The sequence below is a fragment of the Bos javanicus genome, chromosome 8, assembly GCF_032452875.1.
Source record: "Bos javanicus breed banteng chromosome 8, ARS-OSU_banteng_1.0, whole genome shotgun sequence".
Lineage (NCBI taxonomy): Eukaryota > Metazoa > Chordata > Mammalia > Artiodactyla > Bovidae > Bos > Bos javanicus.
Window position 1 is genome coordinate 83,819,881 of NC_083875.1, and position 16,823 is coordinate 83,836,703.

A 16,823-nucleotide genomic window follows, 5' to 3' on the forward strand; every position below is an offset into this window, starting at 1 on the left:
ACCAACTCCCGGAGCCTACTCAAACTCATGTCCATCGCATCAGTGATGCCAACTCCCCAACTCTTAGCAATTCATTTAACTGGTGTTCTTTGAGCTTTCCACCCCACCTCAGACTTGTGCACTTGCCATTACTCCTGGCCCTTGTTATCCTTCATATCTCAGCTTAACCGTCATTCCCATGGGAAAGCCTCTCCAAGCTTCTTAAGTAGGTCATAGAGAAGTCTGTGCTTTTCCTTCAGGGCACTTTTCTGCCTTAAAACTAAAATCTTCCGAAACAGGGAGCTAGTATCTCCTACAACATAACACCTTCAGATAGTAAGTATACATTATATAGTTTTCGAATCAATATATACACTTCAAAGAAGAGTGGACGATGATAAATGTGGACCGAGTCTCAGATAAAACACAAATGAGGGCCGTGACCCACCAGCATGGCCCAGCAGCCTGGACCACAAGATTCGTTGCTCCTCCCAGCAGCTCCGCCCCTTGGGTCCAGCCCCTCCCTGCTGAGTCGTGGGGCGGGGCATAGAGGTCGCCTGACGTGACAGCAGCCGGCCTCTGATTGGGCTTCCAGGCGTGCCGGCTAGGAAAGGGGGCGTGCTCTCGTGCGCTGATTGGTTGGTGGGAAGCAGCTAGGCGGGCGGCGGCGGCCGCGGTGCGGGGGCGGGCGCTGGGAGGGACGGGACTGGGCAGGGCAGGGCTGGGAGGGCAGTAGCTGCGGGTAGGATGGGTCCTCATCGCCGGCTTCGCTGAGACTCGCTCGCGTGGGCTGCCCGCCGCGGGCCCGCAGTGGCCGCGGCGGCATGAAGGGCGCTCTGGGAAGTCCTGTGGCTGCGGCTGCCGCAGGCGCCGCGATGCAGGAGAGTTTCGGCTGCGTCGTGGCCAACCGCTTCCACCAGCTGCTAGACGATGAGTCTGACCCGTTCGACATCCTGCGCGAGGCCGAACGCCGGCGCCAGCAGCAGCTGCAGCGCAAGAGGCGCGACGAGGCGGCGGCGGCGGCGGCCGGGGCTGGCAACCGCGGCGGCAGGAGCCCGGCTGGGGCCTCGGGCCACAGACCCGGCGCGGGCGGCGGCCGGAGGGAGTCCCAGAAGGAGCGCAAGAGCCTCCCGGCCCCCAGCTCGCAACAGCCAGATAGCCCAGGGGGCGGCCCGCAGCCGCCCGGTATGCGCGCCCAGCCCGGCACCTGGGTGTCCCAGGGTGGGCGCGGTGGGCGGGAGGGGAAGGAGAATGGGGTCATGGAGGTCACTCCTTCTCAGCCGCCCCAGGACCTGCTACTGCGAGACTGGGGTCGCTGGAACCTGTTCCAGAAAGGGAAGGGGGCGCTGGGAAGAGTTGACCGAAGTTAAGGGTCCCAGTGGCTGAGGAAGGTGGGAAAAAGGACAGGGTGGGGGGAGTGTCACGCCCCTTCTGGCCTTTCCCAGTCCCTTCTGGGAGCGAAGGCGAGTGCCGGCTTGGAGTAGGGGGTTTCTGAACGGTGGGACTGAGCCTTTACAAGTTGGGCAAAGTTGAGGGATATTTCTTGGGTGGTGTATGAGGGCGAACACTGGGTTCGCTGCCCCAGGGCTCTCAGATCTAAAACTAGCAGGGACCTTCTCCATCCTCCAGCCCAACCTCTGCAAGATTCGCGTCGGGAGGCGAAAAGAAGCGTCGTGGGAAGGAGGGAGGGGAGCGCCTCTTAGGGAGAATGGAGGAGGGCGCACCCGGCCGCTGGGGGTGGCGGCGAGAACTCGGGGTGTGTGAAAGGATCGCCGGGGTGAGGAGCTAGGGCCTCTGTGATGGAGGGAAGGCCTGGGTGACCGCGGGGGTGGGCTGTGACGTCAGAGCCGCGAGCAGAATGCGGCGGGGGTTGACGCGGGGTCCCCGGCGCCTTCCAAGCTCTGTGCCTTCACCCATCCACCTCCCTTACGGTGGCTTACAACAGTCATCCCGCTGGGTTTTTCAATACATCAAGTAGTGTTGATGGCTTGTGTAACTTGCCATTAACTCAGGCTGCTTTAAGAAAAGCGGTTTTAACCTTTTCAACAAGAATATTCAAAGTTCCCCACTCCCTGCTTAGCCAGAATGGCCAGTGCAAAGCTTGGTGTACTCCTGACTGCACCTAGGCATGGATGGTGCTTAAGAGTCGTTTCCCACCTGAACTGCTTCAGTGGTAAAGCCTCCAAGATTCCACCTGTGTTTCCTCTGTTTTCCAAAAATAAAATAGTGGTCCTAAGGTTTCCGAAAAAAGTTTTCAGATGCATGATTCGACCACGCCAGCCAGTGTTTGGCAGTGTATTCAACTTGGCTTTACTGGCTTGTTCCTTGCTTGATAAAAATTGTCAGCCCAGTCCTGAGAGAATAATTCCTGACTTGATTGTTGGGGCCTTGACTTCTGCAGCTAGGTAATGTTTACCTTTATCTGTGCAAAGTTCAATCCAGCAATATCTCTTGAGAATCAGAAAATTAAGTTATTTTAATATTGACAATTATTTTAAATGCTGTTGGGATATCCCAAGATTTCTTGATAGGCAATTACATATATGAGCCTATTTAAACAGTGAGTGAGACTTGAGATATATTGTATATTTTGTATATGTTCTATTTTTCTCTTAAATCTATTTAGATAAATATAGTAATAAAAGAATTGGACAGGCTAAGCTATTTTTTAGGAAGTGAAAATATGTATTGTCTTTTAGTGAGAAACGGAATTTAGTTTTCTGTTAATGTATTGCTTTTTAACCTTTTTACTAGTAAAATTGTCATGCATTTTGTTGTATTTTAAACAATTCAGAAGTGTATGAAGTAAAGTGAAAATCCATACTTTTCTTACTGTTAACACTTTGTATTTACACATATAAATGCACAGAGCTACTTCTTTTTTTCCCCTAAATTTCAGATGTTATAAACTCAGTTGCACCCTGCATTTAGCATAATAAATAAACTTAGCATTATAATGTAGTATGCTAATAACTTTTTCTGTCAATTGTTTATAATCCAGGTCATCTGGTTTTTGAGATCTGTATTAAAGAATTTTAGTTAATTTTGTAGTTAGAATGGAAGTTTTGTAGTTCTAGTTCTTTTTCAAGTGTGTTATTTCAGGAGCAAACAGGTCATTAATTTCCATTTGTGCAGTTACTATACTGAATTTATCTGTAATGGGTGTTAGAGAGCTTCCCTCTTAAGGTTTTGTAACCCTAATTGATATGGACTGTACTTCTCTAACACTCAAGTTTTTAAAGTTTATTTGGCTATTAAAAGTGAATACTTAGTGTAGACAAGAGTCAAAGTCAAAACAAGTTTGACATATAACAGAAACATTAATCACAAAAGAATGTGAAAATCATAAGATTTTCCCATAGAAATAGATTTTTAATATCCTTCACTATTTGACAATATAGACCCTTACTCAAAAAATGTATTCTTTAAGTCTTCAGAGGCTGTTTCAGCTTTGCTTTTCCTGGCCTTTCAGAAATTCTCCAAGTCAAAGCTCAACTTTATTTCAGGGAAATTGCACTGTAAATTTTACAGTATTCTGTCTCTTTATGTGGGCTGGGGTTAGATCAGTGATCAAACTGCATATGCCAGCCTTTTATTTCGAAAGGGCTAGTAAAATTCAGTGTTTGCATTATCCACTTGGAGCTGCTGATCCAGCACAGAACGACTAGCTTCAGTTGCAGTCCTGATCTCTTAGTAGTAAGTTGTGGGAAAAACTGGACCTCTATTATCTTTGTTTTTTGGATTTTGGAAAGAAAATGAAATGTTTGCAGGGTATTGATAATTATTCTAATAAATTGCCAGGTCATATTTAATGCTTTTCAGCTTATACACAGAAGCTTTGGAAGATGCTGTAGTATAAAGTATGTAGCAAATGTCATTTTAAGTTTTGAATGATGAATTCCAAATTTAATTGATACAGTTTTAAAAATGACTGAAAACTGGAAGGTGGAAATAAGCTCTTAAGTGTGGTTAAGTGGAGATATTTAGTATAAGTTATAGGTTATGGATAGGAAATTTGAAACTGTATTAAAATAACTTTTTACATTGAGGGGAAAGTATTATTACTGTTGAGGTACTTGCTGATGGCTATTATGTCATAGTCTATTACAGTTTTCAACTTGTTAGTTAACTTTCATAATAACATTTTTGCCTTACATTTTAAATGCCTCTTCCAAATTTGATATCTCTTAGTAACGTGTGCCCTTGGATATGGCTTTGCGTACTCCTAGACAGCTGGGTATGAGTGTTAGTCTCTGTTTTGTTTCTGAAATAAAAGCATAATGCTTTATTTATGATAACATCTTTCCTGTATCCTAAACATGTCACAAGTTTAGATTGTGGCTTCAGGATTCAAATCAGATTTGAGCATTTCCTAGGTTAATGGGACATTAACTTAAGATTGAACTTAGGTCTGTTGTGTAACATTTCACATTTCAAGTAATCAACTAACAAGTAATAAATTGTACAGTTTTGTGTTAGTGATGTTGCAAACATGATTTTTGCTTTAAAATGAGATCAGTAAGCTATTGAAACTAGGTTAATATTTACATGTGCCTTCTTTATAAACTTTTGATAGAAAATATTAAATGGGAAAATAGAATACAGGTAAACATATATTCCTTAAGAGTCATGAGTATCTCCTAAGAAAAGAACCCAGTAGTTTAAATAATACCCATTAATGGAAATACATTTAATATATTTTTACAACCATACAATGAATGTGAACGGTGACTTATACCAAGAAAAATTGAAGCTACTAAAATAAAAGTTATACATAATATTTGAGATGGAGACCTACTAAATGTATACAAGGGAAGAATAAACATTTTTGGAAGATTATTTAAGAAGTAACAATGTTCTTCATAATACATTGATTTTACCAAATAATAGATGCCTTAAGACATAGACTCTGCTGAAAATTTTTAAAGTGTCAAAACTGAGAAGGGTAAAGGGAGAATAGAGATGACTGCAGTGGCCCAAGCCCCAGGCTCCTCAGTGCTGGCCTCTCCATGGACAGGAGATACCCCTTCAAATGCTGGCCGGCCCTTACATGAGTTGGCAAATACCAACTTGGCCTCATATTTGAGAAGTGTGATTATGAATATATAAATCCCATCAAAGAACAGGAAAATCTGTTTTCAAATGAGAATAATTATAATGGTACAAACTATTTAAAAATGAAAAGTGTATTAGGTAATGAATGATAAACTATAGGTGGGATTCCAAACACAGGGTATTTGTCTTTTACTTTTCTGGAAAGACCTTAACTACCATGTTTTGATAAAGCTGCTCTTGTGAAATGTAGTTGATATATATCTTCAGTAGCTATCACAAAGTCATTGTGAGACACTTAATTGTAGGTTAGTTGCTATAGTTTATCTTATCATATTTTCTAGGACATAAGGGAAAGCATATGCTTCAACGGTAATGTCAAAGTTTTATTAAAAGACAACTCTGGGCAGTAGTAATATCAGCAACTTTTTTTCTCTCTAAAGTTTTTCAAACTTCCCAAATATTCCTATGACATTGATTTCTAGAAAAGTGAAATTTAAAAGTACCTGTAATAATGTGCTGCTGCCGACTTTGGTTCTAGTTCTTCCCTTTGATTTCTCCCTCTCAGGCCAGAAGCGAACTCCCAGAAGAGGGGAGCAGCAAGGATGGAGTGATAGCCGAGGGACAGAGGTGACGCTTGATAGAGCAGAGCGGAGATCCTACAGGGAATATCGACCCTATGACACCGAGAGGCAGGCGGATTTTCCACCTGAGAAGTTTACAGATGAAAAGTAGGTACTGCAGACCTCAGCTTGGAGGGTTGGAGGAACCAGAAGGATTTTCAGAGAACTATGAGCCTTTGCAAACTTTTGGTGGTGCCAGTCCTGGGAATAGTTTGCCAATCTAAGTAACAAGTCATACGGCTTTAGATAACACATGAAGGATCTCCCATTGGTTCAGGAAATGATTACAAAATAAAAAGTGGATAATTTTTTGATAACTTTGAAAGACATTCTTATAATAAACTCTACAGGAGTATGCTAAATTTTCTTTTGAAGTTTAGCCCAGAGGTATAATTATGTTCTTGATTTAGTAGAACTAATTTGGACCACTAATGAATTTAAACAAATTTATGATGAAATTTGACCAAAAAACTGATAGAATGTGTAATGCCAGTTTAAGGCTTCCATGCCTTCTCTAGAGAGTGCTCTGACCTGGAAGATGGTCTCAGGCTGATATAGTCTGAGTAACGTGGCAGTATGTGGGCTATCATACCCACCTGAACGCAGGAAGCAGTTCTTAATGTCTTATGCTTAGTATTAACAGGATGGATACTTGCTGCCTCAAGTTTTTAATTATTAAACCTACATAGCACTGGATTTAGGTTAAAACAAAACTACTTGTGAATCACATTTAAAGGAATAGAAAGTTTAAAAAGCTAAAAGAGACTAGAATAATGTACGGTTTAATGTCAAGGGATCTGTTGTTCCCAAAGTCTTTTAACTTCTTGACTATGTATTTCATTACACATTCAAAACAGAGATGGTATATCTGCCACCATGTTAGAGGATGAAGGCAAGAGAAAGGTTTAATTCTGCTTTTGGGGGGTGATTAGTTCAAATTAGCTATGCAACCACTATATTCTGCTTGCTTACAGAAAGCCTTCTAGATCAGAGCTGCTTATTGGGGAAGCATTTGTGTATTTCCCCCCTACTTCAGGGATTTATTCTGTGGAAATAAATTATAAGTCAAGTTTCCAGCTTTTTAGTAGCAAAATTATGAGTTTTTTTTAAAGGATAAGTCTTTATATATTAACATGAAAAAAATGCCTTATTGAGGGATGATTTACAGAAAGTTGCAAGAATTGTATAAGAAATCCCCATATATCCTCGTCCAGATTCTCCAAAAACTTTTTACCACCTTTTCTTTATCATACTCCTCCCTTCCTCTCTCCTTCTCTTTCTCCTTTTCTCTCTCTGTTACACACACACACACACAGACACACATCTTTTTTCTTTGGCTTTTGAGAGTAAGATGCAGGAATGTTTCCTAAAAACATGGTTCAGTTATCAAACTCATTAACATTGCTGCAATACTTATTATCTAATTATCTGAATCATGTAATCTATAGACTACTCAAACTGTACCAATTGTCCTATTAATATCCCTTTCAGTTCAGTTCAGTCACTCAGTCATGTCTGACTCTTTGCAACCCCATGAGTTCACCCAAACCCATGTCCATCGAGTCGGTGATGCCATCCAGCCATCTCATCCTCTGTCGTCCCCTTCTCCTCCTGCCCCCAATCCCTCCCAGCATCAGGGTCTTTTCCAATGAGTCAACTCTTCGCATGAGGTGGCCAAAGTTTTGGAGTTTCAGCTTCAGGATCAGTCCTTCCAGTGAACACCCAGGACTGATCTCCTTTAGGATGGACTGGTTGGATCTCCTTGCAGTCCAAGGGACTCTCAAGAGTCTTCTCCAACACCACAGTTCAAAAGCATCAATTCTTCGGTGCTCAACTTTCTTCACAGTCCAACTCTCACATCCATACATGACCACTGGAAAAACCATAGCCTTGACTAGATGAACCCTTGTTGGCAAAGTAATGTCTCTGCTTTTTAATATGCTAGCAAAAGGAAAAAATCAGTTCAGAGTCCAGGAATGTACATTACATTTACTTATTTATTTATTTAGGCTGCTTTGGGTCTTTGTTGTGGTACATGGGGGCTTCTCTCATTGGGGCACACGGGCTTCTCATTGCAGAGCATGGGCTCTAGAGTGTACTGGCTCTCCAGCTGGGCTTAGTTGCCCCATGGCTTAGTTCCCCCTGACCAGGGATTGAACCCACATCCCCGGCATTAGAAGGCAAATTCTTAACCACTGTATCGCCAGCGAGGTTCCATGTATTGCATTTAGTCTTAAGACAGCTCTTTAGTTTTTCATTTATTTATGGAGCTGACATTTTTGAAGAACATGAACCAGTTATTCTGTAGAACAGTCCGGAGTTGAATTTGCCTGCTGTTTCCTCATGAGACAAGGTCCTGCATTTTGGCAGGGATACAGTAGAAGTGTGATGGCTGTGTCCTTCCGTGTATCATATTAGGAATATGTAGGAAATGTTTACTTTCAAGGAAATTTGAAAATATATTTTGTGAAGTCTTGTACTATCAGAAAAGATAATTTTCCTCTTTTCTTAAAAAATACTTTTCATTTGATAAACAGCCATAAGATCTTTAATAAAAATAATTTTATAGTCACTTTAGAAAATTCAGAAAATGAATAAAATTAAAAAAAAAATTTAAACCACTCTTTTACCATTTGAGGTGACTACGGTTTAACTCTTCACCAGTGCATATACACTGAGTACTATATATTCTTTCTTTTCCACTTGACAAGTAGACGTCATTAACAATGATGTCATGGACAGTGTTGGTGAGCATTTCTAATGGTTCTGTTATGATCTTTTGTTTGGAGTATTATAATGTAATTATTCCATTAGCGTTGGATCTTTGCTCAGCTTTTTGCTTCATGAATAATACTCAGTGAGCAGCCTTTTACACATACAAGGCCTTTCCTAGATGTAGTTCTTAAAGTAGGAATCCCAATTAGGGTCTTAAAGCAGTGGTTCTCCACTGTGTATCATGTATTCAAATCTGGGACCCAGTTGGTACTTCAGTATGAGGTTGGATTGGTACCTGTAGTGTGAAACAAACAAAAATTGGAGGGGACTATTAATCAGATCAGATGAGATCAGTCACTCAGTCGTGTCCGACTCTTTGCGACCCCATGAATCGCAGCACGACAGGCCTCCCTGTCCATCACCAACTCCATAATGATAAATCACCACGCTAGTAACATGTCAGTTTATTCTGTTGCTGTTAATAGTAATCTATAAGAGCATTTCTCATAGCACTTTCTATAGACTTCAGTACGATAAAATTTGATCTTTGTTTATTTGATATCTATATATGTTTATTGGGCATGTTTATTGTATATAGGATTTAGATAATCTTAACAGACTACTTAATTCAGTCCTCTCAATTTATGGATAAGGATATGCCCAGAGTTTTAGTGGCATGGATTTTTATTCCCCTAGAGCAGAACATAGTTTTCACATAGAAGCAATAGCCATGGATGGTGCTGCAAGTAACTGTCGTGTGGCTTAGGTACAGAGATCAGCCGTGTCACTTGTATATATTCTGGGAATGCAGCTACTGTTTTTAATGCAGTAAGAATTTTTCTTTATTCTCCAAATGATGAACTCTTAAGTACACTCTTAGAACAGACTGTTAGGAAATTAGTCTGGATAATTATTCTGACTCCATACAGTTTGATTCTTTCTTTGGCTCTTTCTGCAGTTTACGTCTGGTCATTTAAAGTCAGCTCCAGTCCTAAAAGAATCACTTACTCAGAAGTCTAAATTTTTTTTCTTCCTCACCAGGAAGAATTTTTAAAACTTGTTCAGTTCAGTTCAGTTGCTCAGTCATGTCCCACTCTTTGCGACCCCATGGACTACAGCATGCCAGGCTGCCCTGTCCATCACCAACTCCTGGAGCCTTAAAACTTGTAGTAAAATGATAAAGAATCTGCCTGCCAATGTGGGAGATGCAAGAGATGCAGGTTCGATTCCTGGGTCAGAAAGATCCCTTGGAGTAGGAAATGGCAACCCACTCCAGTATTCTTGCCTGGAAAATGCCATGGACAGAGGAGTCTGGTGGGCTACAGTCCATGTGGTTGCAAAGAGTTGGACACAACTGAACATGCACACATGATGATGCATCACATGTTTTAAGTGTACAGTGCAGGGACATTAAATACATTCTAATTGTTGTGCAATCATCATCACTATCCATCTCCAGAAAATTTTTCATCTTCCCAAGTTATACCCATTAAACATTAACTCCCAATTTCTCCCTCCATAAACTTCATTCCCTTTACCTGTAAAACCTGTACTCATGTCTACTTATTGGAACTACGGTAAGAGAGTAGATTACAGGGATGTAATAGATGGAGAAACTGGAAACAGCGAGAGACTTTATTTTTTTTGGCTCCAAAATCACTGCAGATGGTGACTGCAGCCATGAAATTAAAAGACACTTACTCCTTGAAAGGAAAGTTATGACCAACCTAGACAGCATATTAAAAAGCAGAGACATTACTTTGCTGACAAAGGTCCACCTAGTCAAGGCTATGGTTTTTCCAGTAGTCATGTATGGATGTGAGAGTTGGACTATAAAGAAAGCTGAGCACTGAAGAATTGATGCTTTTGACCTGTGGTGTTGGAAAAGACTCTTGAGAGTCCCTTGGACTGCGAGGAGATCCAACTAGTCCATCCTAAAGGAGATTAGTCCTGAGTGTTCATTGGAAGGACTGATGTTGAAGCTGAAACTCCAATACTTTGGCCACCTGATGCGAAGAGATGACTCATTTGAAAAGATGCTTTTCCTGATGCTGGTAAAGACTGAGGGGAGGAGGAGAAGGGGACGACAGAGGATGAGATGGTTGGATGGCATCACCAACTCAATTGACATGAGTTTGGGTGAACTCCGGGAGTTGGTGATGGACAGGGAGGCCTGGCATGCTGCAGTCTATGGGGTCACAAAGAGTCAGACACGACTGAGTGATTGAACTGAATTGAACTGAAAAGTGGGATGGGACGGTTGGCCCAGTGCAATATTGTTTTCTTTTTGCTTGTATGTCACGATAAAGCTTCCTAAGTGGAGTCGAGGATTCCTCAATGCTTACCAATCTATAAAAAAATAGAGGATATCTTTTATAAGAAGGGAATTATAAGGAAGCACTTGAGAATACTTTTAATTGGGATGGGGTAGAGGTGGGGTAAACCTGTGGGATAAAGAAAAATTATTTAAGGGATTAAAATAAACCAGGCCACAAAGCTGTTTTGGGGACCAGTTTCAGTTACTATCATATTTTTAATGAATTTGTTATTTTATCAGTATCTGATCTAGATTTCATGTACATTTAAACCTAATTTTTACTCGCATTATTTTCCACATATGGTTTTATGCTCCATTTCCTCTCAGTTTTTAGGTAGACTCCTTTTACGGCTCTGTCGAGCTTCCCGGTTAAGAACTTACTGTTACTTTTCATTTATTATTGTTTTAGAACTCTGCTTTAGATATTTACTGTAATGTGGAATCATATTCTACAATAGTCTCCATTTAAAATTTTGGTTTTGGTCAGAGGAGGTGGGAGACAGAAAAAGCCAACTTGGGAAACTGATTTAGGGTGATGTTTCTTGAAAGAGACTGGCATAAAGTTAATGATCAGTGCTTCTGTATTTTTTCATCTTTTTGAGTAAGGAGAATTGTGAATTTTGTGTGTTTTTATCCACGAACTATAGTAGCTTTTTAAGGTAACATTTTCAGCCCTAAAAGTAGACTGAAATACATCTCCAGTTCTGGTGTTTGAGCCACTAATGTCACTAGATTTCAATAAGTAATTTGTTGCTTTCAATGTTTTTCAAAGTCTTGACAAATTAAAAATATATATAATTTATCTTATTAACGTAAGGTTTAACAATGAAAAAGATGAGATTCTTCCTGCAGAAGCTTTGAGTCTAATGGAGGAGAAACAAGTTCCTATAAAGAGTGACTGTGACCCGGTGGCAGCCAAGAGCAGAGTGAGGAGAAGCGCACAGTCAGGCCCTGGATCCAGGGGGTGTGGCGGGGGAAGAGTGAGAAAAGGCAGATTCTTTGGATACTTCTGTGATGTGAGTTAGGGACCATAGGGGGAGCACAACACTAATCCCTTGGTTAGTGTTGGTCATGTATCTTCAGGGACATGAGGTGACACGGAGAAATGTCCAGGAAGTAACTGTCTTTATGACCTGGAATCAGAGAGACCCCCAAATGAGAGACACAGGGGCACATGAAAGGGTCACATATCAATAGCATAGAGATGAGGATGGTGTGTGCAGGAGTGGGGAGGCGGGAATGCTGATATTCTTAGACAGATGGGTGGGTATCCAGAAGAAGGGTATCCAAGACATGTTCCTTAAAAAGACAAGGTATGGAACCTTTCTTTTTTTTTTAATTTTATTTTATTTTTAAACTTTACAATATTGTATTGGTTTTGCCAAATATCAAAATGAATCCGCCACAGGTATACATGTGTTCCCCATCCTGAACCCTCCTCCCTCCTTTCTTTATATGTGACTGCAGTCCCTGGCTCCAAGAAGTCGAATTGTGTACCCAAGAAACAGGATGAGTACCTTGTGAATGTTTGGATGTTACCTATTGCAAAAAGAACTTTTTAAGGACAAACAGGGAAAGGGAAGCCAGAAAGAGCAGAGGAAAACTAGTGGTTGGCAGTATCAAATGATGCATAGGGGTCAAATGACCTAGAGACAGAAGTGGCTACTGGATTTAACAAGGACATCATCTTCAGCTATTTTCCTCATCTGTGGGCACTAGTTATAATGAATAAACTGTATGCCAAGAGCACAAACAGTGTCAAAGGTGGTATGTGCTCAGTAAAATTTAATTATTAATTTATTATTCAAGCCACAACATATGTTCTTTCCAACATACTATAGCCATAATGAACTTCTAGAATTTTTTTTTCCTCAAAAAAAAAAAAAAAAAAAAAAGCCTTAGCTCTTTAATTCAGTTCACCACTTTTTATGGTACTCATTTCTTCCTAGACCAATTGACAGGTTTGATCGAGACAGACCACTGCGAGGACGTGGAGGCCCAAGAGGGGGCATGCGAAGCAGAGGCAGAGGTGGTCCTGGGAACAGAACTTTTGACGGTTTTGACCAGAGAGGGAAACGAGAATTTGAGAGATACGGTGGCAATGATAAAATGTAAGTTTCTTTGTAATGCTATTGTCTCTTTAAGATCTTGATGTAATATATGGTGTGAATCTGTTGTATGTTAATATTTAGTTGACTTTATATTAGTATGCAATTATTCCTGAGGGAGCTGATCCTGGGACAGCTTTCTGATCAACTTTTCTAATTTGGAGATTGACTGGAGACAGGTTTCTAGTTTAAGGGAATACTTTTTCTTTGTCTAGAGCAAGCAGAACTGAAGACAACATGGGAGGATATGGAGTTCGCACCTGGGGATCAGGTAAAGATACCAGGTATGGTGCAAATATGTATCTTCTGTGAACCTGCAATTAAGTGGAAATATCTGGACCTTTATTTGCCTGTCTTGAAGATTATGTCCTCTGTGGTATGCTTGTGGTGTCTTTATACTTGTGTGCTTTATATAGAAATTGAATTTAAGCTTTTGTTTCATGAGATAACTTTTAAAAACAGGTTTGCTATGTTGTAGTTAGCTTTGAAACCACTTTCAAAATTCTTTTGTCTTATTTAGCCAAGTAAATTTGTATATTTGTTCATATCCCAAGCACATGGCACTGTATATTTACCTATGCATCTGATTGCTTTTTTAAATTACTAGATATTCTATACTTTATTTCTCTGTGACCTTCCAAAGTTTTTATATATATTGTATCTTGATCTTATAAAATTATTTGCAGATCCAAGCTCAATGACAAGTTCCACCTGAGGTTCAAATCTGGCATTTCTCTGAGGTTTTATGGTATCTCAGATTTGAACCGGTTTTGCTATTTAGGGGAGGTACTTAGTTCTGCTGTTTCTGTTATTTCAGGGCTGCAGGGAAATAATGAGGAATGAGTTGCCCTAGGATGTGTTGTAGGGCAAGCTTTACACAAGTTTGAAGGCTTGAGGAGATCAAGACTTCCACATTTCTTCTTTTGAAGAATTAAATTTTTTACATAACCTTATTTTTCTTAAATTTTTATCCTTAAAAAGAAATGTATACGATAACAGCAAATATAAAGTTAGATTTACTACCATTGCATATCTGTGTTGTCCTTGAAAAGAAACTTGTTAAATGTTTACAGATCATTTCATTTTATTTTACTGTGATAATATATTTTTTAAAATATACAAGTACCTTCTGAATCATCTGATTTACCACCTTATTTAATACTACCACCTCATTTCAGTTTGCATTTCAATTTAAAATCATTTTGGCTCCAAATGATTACTTACTCTAAGAGGTAAGTGTTGGCCTTGGAAGAGACCAAAATGTGCTCCTAGTAGGTGGTATGTCCCAATGTTACAATGACGCATATCCCAGGGCACTTACTTTAGATTGCTTTGTGAGTTACAAAGTCAAAGCTCTTAGGTGGTAATAATCTGTAATTGAATGTTTTTTTGTAGCATAAGACTTTAAATTCTTATTTAATACACTGAGATTTTGATTTGCCACCATGATATAGTCCAGTCGTGTGCTTAGTCACTCAGTCATGTTCAATTCTTTGCAACCCCATGGACTGTAACCCGCCAGGCCCCTCTGGGTTTCATGAGAATGAAATTTCTTTTGCTAATACTTTTTTAAAAAGCAATATTCATATAGGATTAATATCAACATAAAAATTAAGATTATTATGCAGTTAAAATTCAAATTGTTTTTCATTGTGCTCTAATTTTTTTTTTTTTTGTGCTCTAATTTCTAATCTGTAGATTGTATATTTAGATGTGACAGTATATAAATTAATGTTTCAAAGCCTTATTTTTCTGGTAATCTGGTAATTACACCTTTTTGTAATCCTACACATTCCTTTTTATGGAATGTTTCTACTTTCTTGCCATTTTTTAAAGTTTGATAAAGTTTGATATGATAGGCATATTCTTATCTATTTTAAGTCATTTAAGGCTTACACATTGAGAATTTTTATGGTTCCTGTTAATATTTGGAATTTCCTAGGATAATAACAGATTTGAATAGTTGTTCTGGTCCTTTCCAATATGTTTTTAATTTTAGTCCATCAATAAAAACTTGTATTTATCAAATACTTTTACATTTTTGGAAATAATTTATATGGATTATCAATTAAGAGCATTTTTTTCTCTTTTTATTTTGATGTGGGTTACTTGTATGTACATATTAATTCCTTGAGGGAAAAAGGTCATTAAAGTGTGTTTTTTTCTGTCTTGAATATAGAAGGTCATTGATGTAAACAGATTTGTTTGATTAGACTGGTTCTTGCCGCTTTGCAGTGACACGGACCCGGCTGCCCCCATGGAAGAGACCACAGTGGTGGAGGAGTCCCTGGGCCCTCTGGAGGATGAATCTCCAGCTAAGTGGGTATTTCATTCATTTTCCCCATTGGGTTGTTGGTCTTTTTCTTAAAGATTTATACGAAGTCTTCATAGAACAGGAAGCTCAGCCTTTTATCATGTCACAGAGGATTGGTCTTAATGTGTTAATGAATAATCAAACTAATTAATTCAAATCATCAGCAGCCTGTACTGTAACTAGTTTCTCTCTCTCAGTACCCCTATGTTTTGTCCTTTTATTTTCTTCTGGTCCCTCCTTCCCTGTTTTCTTCGTGGAGCTTAGTTCCTTAGTCCATCTCTAGCGCCCTTGCCCGTGGGGTCTATGAGTATCTTGCTAGCAGAATCCACCTCCTGGACAACTGATAGCCATCTGCCATCTCTCTACTTGCACCCACAGACTGAGTATTGCAAGTCCCTCAGCAGGCTGATGGGAACTCCTGTAAATTCCTGATCACCGCATTTTGAGATGAGCCCTCAACACTGCCCAGCAATGCCCATTTCTTGGATCACTCTTCCCCCCAACCCACTACAATGACCGGTTCACTTCTTGTCCCCTCAAAGCCCTGACACTGCTTCCCACTTTCTCCTTCTTCTATCCTTCCGACATTCATACCTCCTCTTTTATTTTCTGAGTACAACTTTGCTTCCTATGCCACAGAGAAATTAGAAGCCATCAGATGAGAACCTCACACTCTCCTGGGCTTCTTTCCTCATGGTAAAATAGAGTCTCACCACCAACCTCTTCAGCCTTTGGTTCGTATTTCCTTCTGACTTCACTGAAATCTCAGTTAGCTCTTGTCCTTTTCAGACATACTCACCTTCTTCCCGCCAAATCTGGTCTTCCAGTCAGCATTTTATATGTGCTAAGTCTCTCTTGTTTTAAGCCTCTCGTTGCCCCTACATTCTCATCCACCTTCCTTTTCGGGGTTGTGTGCACTCTTTCGTCATTTCTTCCCCTTCACTTCCTCTTCATTTCATCCTCACTTCACTCCAGGCCTGGCTCTGTCCTCACCACTGTTTTGAAACAGTCATCACATGTCTCCAGATCTAACAGATATTTCAGTCTACAACTTTCTTGATCTCTCAGAACATTTGACTTTACAAGCATCAGATCAGATCAGATCAGTCTCTCAGTCGTGTCTGACTCTTTGCGACCCCATGAATCACAGCACGCCAGGCCTCCCTGTCCCTCACCAACTCCCGGAGTTCACTCAGACTCACGTCCATCGAGTCAGTGATGCCATCCAGCCATCTCATCCTCTGTCGTCCCCTTCTCCTCCTGCCCCCAATCCCTCCCAGCATCAGAGTCTTTTCCAATGAGTCAACTCTTCGCATGAGGTGGCCAAAGTACTAGAGTTTCAGCTTTAGCATCATTCCTTCCAAAGAAATCTCAGAGCTGATCTGCTTCAGAATGGACTGGTTGGATCTCCTTGCAGTCCAAGGGACTCTCAAGAGTCTTCTCCAACACCACAGCTCAAAAGCATCAATTCTTCGGTGCTCAGCCTTCTTCACAGTCCAACTCTCACATCTATACCTCAGAGATATTGTGGGTTTGATTCCAAACCACATCATTAAAGCTAATATCACAATAAAGTGAGTCACACAACAGTTTTTGGTTTCCCAGTGCATGTAAAAATCATGTTTACACTATAGTGTAGTCTATTAAGTGTACAATAGCATTGTGTCTAAAAAAACCAATGTGCGTACCTTACGTTAAAAATACTTTATTGCTAA

General features: G+C 40.3%; 2 protein-coding genes across 3 annotated transcripts in view; one reads left to right on the top strand and one right to left on the bottom strand.

Annotated features, from left to right (window-relative positions):
- The first annotated feature begins 679 nt into the window (after window positions 1-679).
- Window positions 680-16,823, top strand: part of HABP4 (hyaluronan binding protein 4) — a 36,202-nt gene continuing 20,058 nt past the window's right edge. The window contains exons 1-5 of one of the 2 annotated variants that reach the window (XM_061426175.1): window positions 685-1,164; window positions 5,600-5,762; window positions 12,636-12,797; window positions 13,010-13,078; window positions 15,030-15,113. In XM_061426175.1, coding sequence (XP_061282159.1) covers window positions 804-1,164; window positions 5,600-5,762; window positions 12,636-12,797; window positions 13,010-13,078; window positions 15,030-15,113 — 839 coding nt within the window. In that variant the 5' untranslated portion in view covers window positions 685-803. Of the gene's footprint in view, window positions 1,165-5,599; window positions 5,763-12,635; window positions 12,798-13,009; window positions 13,079-15,029; window positions 15,114-16,823 lie in introns of both variants that reach the window. The other variant, XM_061426176.1, reaches the window with a different exon arrangement.
- CDC14B (cell division cycle 14B) overlaps window positions 8,568-16,823 on the bottom strand; it is a 162,396-nt gene continuing 154,140 nt past the window's right edge. Inside the window, exon 14 of the mRNA XM_061426168.1 lies at window positions 8,568-8,664. Within this exon, the coding sequence (XP_061282152.1) occupies window positions 8,583-8,664 (82 nt within the window). The 3' untranslated portion in view covers window positions 8,568-8,582. The remainder of the gene's footprint in view (window positions 8,665-16,823) is intronic.